Genomic DNA, 9,558 nt, shown 5'->3' with positions numbered 1-9,558 from the left:
GAAATGATGCATACAAAGTGCTTGGGATATTGCATGGTTACAGTAAATGTGCAATAGTGTTTCCAAGTGTTATTTCTCTGTAATTAAGAAGGGTGTATGTTATATATTTCTCTCTGGCTCAGTAATGGCAACCCACTCCAGTATTCTTGCCTGGAAAATGCCATGGACAGAGGATCCTGTTAGGCTATAGTTCCTGGGGTCACAAAGAGTTGGACAGGACTAAGCAACTGAGCATGCACATACTACCCCATTCCATTGATGGACTATTTCTATTTAGCCCAGCTTCTGTTGCACATTTAGCTTATTTCCCCCCTCTTGCTATTATGATCAATACTAAAATGTGAGAACCTTGTCTAAACATCATGGGGTACTTGCCCAACTTTTCAGTTTTGAAAAATTAAATCACACTTTTTGTTTTCTTTTTACCTTAACCATGACATTGCAGAGATTAGCTCATGAGACGTTTCATAGAGTAAGGAAGCTCTGGGCTATCTGAAGATTACTGATCATTTCATCAGGCATTTCCTTATGGTTTTATGGTGTACTTGGAAAGCAAGGAAATCATATTTCATGTGATCATTCGGGAACAGTTTAGGATATGCATCCACTATTGCAGAAAGATAGGAAGGCAGAACCTACCTGGACTGATGGGCCACTCCTTAACCCCCTTCCCCCAAATTTCCTTCCAACTGCAGTAAATTCACTTTTAATAGGTTTTAATTTTTAATCAAGATAATTCATGCATATAAAGGATTATAAAAAGATCAACCAGTACAAAAGGACATATAATGAAAAGCAGTGAATCCCCGCCTACCCTTCTTAACTTCTGCTTTCCCATTCCAGAGGCAAAAACTTTACATGTCTGTTTAGAGGTTAACTCCATTTTTCCTAGTCATATGCTTTTCTTACTATTTTTTAACTTTGATGAAGTGAGACATTTCCTGCTGCCTTCCTTCTGTCTCCTGGGTTTTCCTCCCCCACTTCCCTACCATTGTATCACTATTTTTAAGTTTCCTGTTGGTTAACTCCTTCAGTTTATAAATTTAACCCCTAAAGTTGCCTTATTCTTTCACCTAGAGACTTCCTAGTTTAGGAGAATAACACCACTATTCCCTTTCCTTCCCTCTGGTTGCCAACTTGTTACCTGTAATGGTAATGTTGATTACCATTCCATTCTGTTCTACGACCATAATTAAGTCTTCCCTGCTTTGTCTAGAGATTTACTCTAAAAACGAAAAAGCATAATTAATATTTCCACTGTAATGGCTATTTAAACACTGTTCATAGAATATGGATGTTGAAGCTATGATTGGATTTTCTGTGATTGCAGAGTCTTGATCCATGTATGCCAGTGTTCTGATTCCCTTTCTCACACTCCTTGCAATGGTTGAAAACTGAGGTTGCTTCATATTTGAAGCATGTTCTCCTTGTATAGTTTGAAATGTTTGTTTTTCCCTGAAGGTTCTGTTTTTTTTTTTTCCTTGGGGGATGAAGAAAAGTATGCCTTCCAGATCATGTGATCAGTTTCCTCCAACTTCTAACTCCATCCATCTACTGAAGTTGGAAGTCCTTTCATTTCTTTTTCAAATTTGGAAGATTTGCTTCCTATTTGGACCATTCTTGTGCAGTTTATTTAAGTCGTTGGTAACTTTTCCTTTTTTTTCTCCTTTAGGGCATCCTGTGCTCATTGTCATTTCCCAAAGTGCGTGCTCATTTGATTCTTTAACAGCTGAGCCACGAGGGAAGCCCTTTATGTACGGAAGAAGTTCTTAAATATTTCTGAGGATTTTCAGATTTTTAAGTTCTGTTCCTTCCTGGAGATTCAACTTCTCGTTTATTTTAGAGTTTCCTGGTTATATTGTAGGCTTTCCGCAAATAATGATTTCTAGCCGCCCGTTTATATGGAAAGACGGGGCGATAGCAGGACAGGTCGGCAAGTGTGTGTGCGCCAGAAGAGCTGGTCACTGTGCTCTAGGGCGGGTGAGCCAGTGGGTGGAGGTCAGCCATCCTGCTGGACCTCCCCACTGCTCTAAATATGTACCTGCAGGCGGACGTTGAGAATCACCGAAGCCACGATGTAGAAGTAGGGGAAGTTCATGCGCAGACGCCAGGCCAGGTCGAAGAAGGTGATCAGCGTGCGCGTGAGCCCCTTGCAGAAGGCGCCATACGAGCCGCGGGTCGTAGCTGAGCGCGACAGCCGCACTACTACGTCCGACGGGGCCGCTGCTGCTGCCATTGGTTTGCTGTGGCCCCGGATACAGCGCCCAGAGCCAGGTGCTTCCCGCTGGCTCAGAGGATAGAAGAACGCTCGCGGGGGAATCGGCGCGGTAGGTGGATCGCGCGGCAGCAGATGCTAATTGCGCTGCACTGCAGGATCCCTCCTCCTCTGGCTGTGCTCCCTTCTCCTCTGGCTGTGCTCCGGCTACAGTGGTCACTGGTACCCCGCCGGGCCGCCCTTCTAGGCTGCCTCAGGGCCACGTGGGCCGGGATCAGGCAGAGCGCCAGGGATCCAGAGCCCTGGGACGGGGAAGGGGGAGTGTTAAGGGGCAGTCGGGAGGAGCGGGGAGGGGCGGGCAGTTTGTCCGGGAGACCTAGCTTCCTGTCCCCAGTGGTCCTTTTTTAACTTTTAATTTTTAAATTTTAACGGAAGCAAAGTGAAACTTGCTCCAAACGTTAGAAATTTTCCTTCATAAGCACGATCTTGAGCAGCTTCGAAGCTTGAACGCATTTCCTGTCGCTTCAAATCCCACTAGGAATTTTTTCGGTCCCCAGTTGTAAGCTAGTACAAACACACCAAAACAACTAATTTAACTTTAAGTTGTGTGCATTCTTCTTCATTCATTCAAGCGTCTTATTTGTTTTTGCTCTGTATCTGTAGTATTCTGCTAATGGGAAAAGTCTAAAAGCAAGTTTTTAGACTTTGTCAACAGCACAATGAGAACAATGGAAAACAAATTCCCTGCTTAGCTTCCCTTTCCCCACCCCGCCCCAGCAGTCACGAACTGAGATTACGTTTCCTGTATATACCTCCAGATGTGATGTGTTGATAAGGTGCTCTTACCATGTCAATAACACACAACTACCTCACTCTCCTTGAAGGTGGATAATTACACCAATACATATATTAGCTCATAATGTTCAATAATTCATTTAACAAATCCCTTGTTGATGGGCGTTCTGAATGTTTCTAGTTTTTCTTATGCCAAAATTTATTGCAATAGCAACATTGTAAGCATGAATTTGCAAGTGGCAGAAGAGGATGAATAATATGATTCCATCTTTATTATAAAAAACCATCACATAGCATAGATATTTAGTGTTTGAGGTTGGAGAAGGCAATGGCAAGCCACTCCAATACTCTTGCCTAGAAAATCCCATGGATGGAGGAGCCTGGTAGGCTGCAGTCCGTGGGGTCGCTAGGGGTCGGACACGACTGAGCAGCTTCACTTTCACTTTTCACTTTCACACATTGAAGAAGGAAATGGCAACCCACTCCAGTGTTCTTGCCTGGAGAATCCCAGGGAGGGGGGACCCTGGTGGGCTTCTGTCTATGGGGTCACACAGAGTCGGACACGACTGAAGTGACGCAGCAGCAGCAGCAAGTTTTCCTAATACATGTAGTTGATCAAAAAAGTTTAGAGAAGGAAGCTCTATACAACATTGTGTCAGTCTTGGAATTTTTTTCCTCAACATGATAGACAACAATTGTATATTATTATTCTAATTTGCATTTATTTAATTATCAGAGAAGGTTAGCAACTTTAAAAAATTTCTTAATTTTTAATATATATAATTTTTACCAATTGTTTGTAAATCATTGAAACTTAAGTATATATTATGAGAAAAGTAAAGTTTCTAGGATCACAACCACAAAAAAAAAAAGACTATTAACAGCTTGGTATATGTTTTAGTCAATTTTAATAAACAAAACACACACACACACACATATATATTTCACACACCAATAGTAAAACAAAAGTGAAATCATACTAACATACTGCCTTGACAGTTGTTTTTAAACGTAATGATATATCTTGCTTATCCTTCCATATTGATTCTTTGTGATCAATAGTATTGTGTATGACTCCTTATGGCTGGCCAATCATTAACTGAAGGATATTTGGATGGTTTCAAAGTTTCCACAGTCATCAACAGTGTTGAGATTAGCATCCTCACACATATCTTTGTATACTTCTCTAATGTCTCACTCCGGTACATTCCTAAAAATGAAGTTCTTGGATCAACAGTTTTTCATTTGTTTAATGATTTTGATACATATTGTCAAACTGTCTTCCACACAGCTCTAAGTTATCCATGACCATCCTCTACTTTCTTAATAATGGCATTGATGTTCTTTTAAATCTTGGGCATTTAGGTGAAAATGACATCTCATTGTTTTAATTTGCATATTTTGTTTACTGGCAAGGTTGCTGCTGCTGCTGCTGCTAAGTCACTTCAGTCGTGTCCGACTCTGCGTGACCCCATAGACGGAAGCCCACCAGGCTCCCCCGTCCCTGGGATTCTCCAGGCAAGAACACTGGAGTGGGTTGCCATTTCCTTCTCCAATGTGTGAAAGTGAAAAGTGAAAGCGAAGTCGCTCAGTCGTGTCCGACCCCTAGCAACCCCACGGACTGCAGCCTACCAGACTCCTCCTTCCATGGGATTTTCTAGGCAAGAGTACTGGAGTGGCTTGCCATTGCCTTCTCCAACTGGCAAGGTTAGACACCTTTTATATGTACAGATATTGTTGCACATTTGCATGAAAGGAAGTACTCTGTCAAAAGATTTGTAGTCTTATAGAAAACAAATTTATGGTTACTGGAGGGAGAGGGATAAATTAGGAGTTTGGGATTAACTCATTGCTATATATAAAAGACAGTGCAGAATCTAATCTGCCTGCTATGCAGGAGACCCAGGTTTGATTCCTGGGTCGGGAAGATCCCTTGGAGAAGGGAATATCTATGACTAACACTTTCACTTTTTCATATATAAAAGAGATAAACAACAAAGACCTGTATAGCATAGGGAACAATATTCAATATCTTGTAATAACCTACAGTGGGAAAGAATCTGAAAAAGTATATATAGATGTAGATATATAGGCTTCCCTGGTGGCTCAGACAGTAAAGCCCTCCATAAAACTGAGGGCTTCCTAGGTGATGCAGTGGTAAGCCAGTGCAGGAAACACGAGTTTGATCCCTGGGTCAGAAAGATCCCCTGGAGTAGGAAATGAAAACCCACTCCAGTATTCTTTCCTGGAAAATTCCATGGACAGAGGAGCCTGGCGGGCTACAGTCACAGGATCACAAAGAGTTGAACACGACTGAGTGCACACACACATATATAACTGAATCACTTTATTGTATACCTGAAACTAACACAATATTGTAAATAAATTATACTTCAATTAAATATATATATTAAATAAATATGTATATATATAAACATTTGGATAAACTAAAAAAAAAGATTTGCCGTCTTCATTTTAATCAGTATATTCGATTTCCATGTAAGAAAGTTTGTACCAATTTCCACTCCCTCAAGTAATGTATGAGGCTGTCCATTTCTCCACATCCTCACTCATATTATTATTATGTATTATTTTATTATTGTTAATCTAAAAGCAAAGCATTATTCTAATTAATTTGCTTATATTTGATTACAGTTGAAGCTGAATATTATGTTTATTGGTCATTCATAGTGGCCTCAAAAGGAAGGAGGGCCCCATGGACTAGATGACTGGAAGGCAGACTAAAAGGGTCCTAGAAACCCCAGGGGCAGTGGCAACAGTGGGGGAGAGGAGAGTTAGGCTTATTTTTAAGTTAACTTTCCTTTCTCCTCACCCCTGTCTCTTTGCCCCTCAAGTTTCCCAGGCTCTGGTTCCTTTGCTCATTTTTATATTAAAATTTTTGTCTAAGGCAAGCAGAACAGCACAGTTCCGTTCAGTTCAGTTCAGTCGCTCAGTTGTGTCCGACTGACTCTCTGCGACCCAATGAACCACAGCACTCCAGGCCTCCCTGTCCATCACCAACTCCCGGAGTTCACTCAAACTCATGTCCACAGAGTTGGTGATGCCATCCAGCCATCTCATTCTCTGTCGTCCCCTTCTCCTCCCGCCCCCAACCTTTCCCAGCATCAGAGTCTTTTCCAGTGAGTCAACTCGTCGCATGAGGTGGCCAAAGTATTGCAGTTTCAGCTTTAGCATCAGTCCTTCCAATGAACAACCAGGATTGTTCTCCTTTAGAATGGACTGGTTGGATCTCCTTGCAGTCCAAGGGACTCTCAAGAGTCTTCTCCAACACCACAGTTCAAAAGCATCAATTCTTCGGCGATCAGCTTTCTTCACAGTCCAACTCTCACACCCATACACGACCACGGGAAAAACCATAGCCTTGACTAGACGGACCTTTGTTGGCAAAGTAATGTCTCTGCTTTTTAATATACTATCTAGGTTGGTCATCGGAGAAGGCAATGGCAAGCCACTCCAGTACTCTTGCCTAGAAAATCCCATGGATGGAGGAGCCTGGTAGGCTGCAGTCCGTGGGGTCGCTATGGGTCGGACATGACTGAGCGACTTCACTTTCACTTTTCACTTTCACACATTGGAGAAGGAAATGGCAACCCACTCCAGTGTTCTTGCCTGGAGAATCCCAGGGATGGGAGAGCCTGGTGGGCTTCCGTCTATGGGGTCACACAGAGTCGGACACGACTGAAGTGACTTGGCAGCAGCAGCAGGCAGCAGGTTGGTCATAACTTTCCTTCCAAGGAGTAAGCATCTTTTAATTTCATGGCTGCAATCAGCATCTGCAGTGATTTTGGAGCCCAAAAAAATAAAGTCTGACACTGTTTCCACTGTTTTTCCATCTATTTCCCATGAAATGATGGGACCAGATGCCATGATCTTTGTTTTCTGAATGTTGAGCTTCAAGCCAACCTTTTCACTCTCCTCTTTCACTTTCATCAAGAGCACAAGCACTCTATAAATGATAAAATCTCAACCCCAGCTTTAGGAGAAACAGAGTGGACAAGACAGCCTCAGGCAATGCATTGTCTTTGGGAAGCTGTATAATCTTGTGAAAGTTGCTCAGTCGTGTCTGACTCTTTGAGACCCCATGGACTATACAGTCCATGGAATTCTCCAGGCCAGAATACTGGCGTGGGTAGCCTTTCCCTTCTCCAGGGGATCTTCTCAACCCAGGGATTGAACCCAGGTCTCCTGCATTGCAATTGGATTCTTTACCAACTGAGCTATCAGGGAAGCCCCTAGTAGCCCAAAATGTTTGATAAATTCCTGGAATGAATACAGATTGGCTCAAACTGAAATCATACAGGAGGGCACCACAGCCCAACGAATCTCAGGCAGGCAAAGGATGCTGCAGAAGCAGAGCCACTTTGACGGAAGAAGGACCAGGCATGGAAAGTGGACATGGGAGGATGAGGGGAAAGGAAATGATTATTTTAAAAATTATTTGAAAAATGGCTGAATAATTTGGGTTTTGCTTCCACCATCTTCCTTTCCCTCATCACCAGTGAAGGAGTTTATCTCCTGGATGAAAATGAAAGTGTTTTTTCTAAAGAAATTGAAGTTTATGCCTGCAAAAGGCTAGGGCTCCAGAATGGGGGGTGGGGGAGAGGATTGGTGCCTGGGGCAGAGTAAAAATCATCACAAATGCTTCCTCTCCTTGAACCCATAACTTTGCACTGATACTGCAGATCTGTCAAGAGGTGACCTGTTTTGTTTTTTTTCTTGAAGATATCTTTTAATTTGTTTTGGTCAATGGGACATTGGCAAAAATAGTGCAGACAAAAGCTAGAAAAGTGCTTATGCACTGGGGCCCACACTATTGCTAGTCTTGTAAACCTGCTGCCACCAGGCTGGATGATAAAACTCATGCCCCAATTATCCCTGTATCCCCAAAGAATAGCCAACCAACTCCTAGACGTAGTGTCACCAGGACTGCTAACAGCAGCTGACTACAGATACATGAGAATCCAGCGGACACAAGCAAAAGAATAGTCCAGTTGAGCCCAGGCAAATTGCCAGCTCCCAGCAACTGTACATTAAATAAACAGTGGTTGTTTTAAGGCTCTAGGTTTTGAGTGGTTTGATCTTTGGTGGAAATTACTTGAATCATGGGGCCCTAGGACTGAAATAGAACTATGACTCATTTAACCAAAAGAAGTCTAGCAAAAAGAGAGTTGGGTCACCATGAGAGAGGGTCATAGCTCCTCAGGTTGTATATCCAGGGTCCCTAGAATGAAGGGGAGACTGAGAGCCTTGAGGAAGGATGTTATGGTAACATTGTAATTATGTACAGTAAATCTTCCTAGTTACCCCTGAAAGGACCCACAGCAATTTCCCAAAGTAATTGTGTAGCAGAGAAATAAAAATCCACATACTCTCCAGGGCTTATTAGACAATGGCTCTGAGCTAACAGTCATCCTGGGGAATGAGAGTATCACTGTTACCCATAGTCAAGAGTGAGGGCTAATGAATGTCAAATGATAAATGGATAAATCCAACTCATAGTGGGGCCAGGGGTGTACAAACCCACTCTCTGGTATTTCTCCAGTTCCTAGGTTTGCAGTTTTAATAGGTAAAACCAGAAACTGGCAAAATACCCCAACTGGCTCCCCGTGGAAAAAAAAAATTTCTGTTAAGGAAGGGACAGGTGGAAACCTGGAACTTATTCTCCTTTCCAATTATAGCAGGAATAGCAAACACAAATATAGTTCTTGTTACATGCCAGACACTCTTCCAAGCACTTTACATACATTAAAAAATTATTCCTCAAAACAGCACTACAAAGTAGGTACTATTTTTGCTTGCTTTTATGTATTTTAAAATGATTTTTTAATTTAAGTATAGTTGACTTACAATATTGTATTAGTTTCAAAGTAGGTACTGTTATTGTACACATTTTACAGAAAAGTTAAGCTTAAGTAACTTGCCCAAGGTCACCAGTTAATAATTGGTAAGGTGGAAACTTAAACCAGAAGCTGGCTCCAGAGTCCATGCTGCTGCTGCTGCTAAGTTGCTTCAGTCGTGTCCGACTCTGTGTGACCCCATAGACAGCAGCCAACCAGGCTACCCTGTCCCTGGGATTCTCCAGGCAAGAATGCTGGAGTGGGGTGCCTTTTCCTTCTCCAAGAGTCCATGCTATTAACCATTATAGTGTACTGTCTAAATAGTAAACTGTAACCAATACTGCAGACATGGGAGACTCTCAGAAATTAGGGTCACCATCAAGACTTCATAATTCCAGTGTGGTGATCCCTATTACGTAATATTCTTATGTGATATACCTGTTTGGCTAGTGAAGAGTACAGAGGACTCTTGAAATAGAAATGATATATATGGATTGACTTTGAGTAGGTTCTGAAGGCACAAGTAACATTTGTGAGCAGTGACTCACACTGCCAGTGTGCCTCCACCTGCCACATTGCTTTCCTTTTGTCAACCCACACTTACAGTTTCATGGGAATTGTTATGGGCTAAACTGAATACTTTTTATGTGTCCATGCTGGGCCTTTGTTGCTGTGTGCAGGCTTTCTCTA

General features: G+C 42.3%; 1 protein-coding gene across 1 annotated transcript; it reads right to left on the bottom strand.

Moving 5' to 3' along the window:
- Positions 1–829: 829 nt before the first annotated feature.
- LOC148773447 (small integral membrane protein 10-like protein 2A) lies at positions 830–2,450 on the bottom strand. Its single transcript, XM_088833707.1, has one exon. It carries the CDS (start codon positions 2,234–2,236, stop codon positions 2,030–2,032), a length of 207 nt encoding a protein of 68 aa, XP_088689833.1. The 5' UTR covers positions 2,237–2,450; the 3' UTR covers positions 830–2,029.
- Between the last annotated feature and the right edge of the window lie 7,108 nt (positions 2,451–9,558).

Source organism: Moschus berezovskii, chromosome X, assembly GCF_049115385.1.
Source record: "Moschus berezovskii isolate FMDL1 chromosome X, NW_MosBer_1.0, whole genome shotgun sequence".
Classification (NCBI taxonomy): Eukaryota; Metazoa; Chordata; class Mammalia; order Artiodactyla; family Moschidae; genus Moschus; species Moschus berezovskii.
Note: the sequence above shows the minus strand (reverse complement) of the source record. Positions and strands in the feature narration are given on the sequence as shown.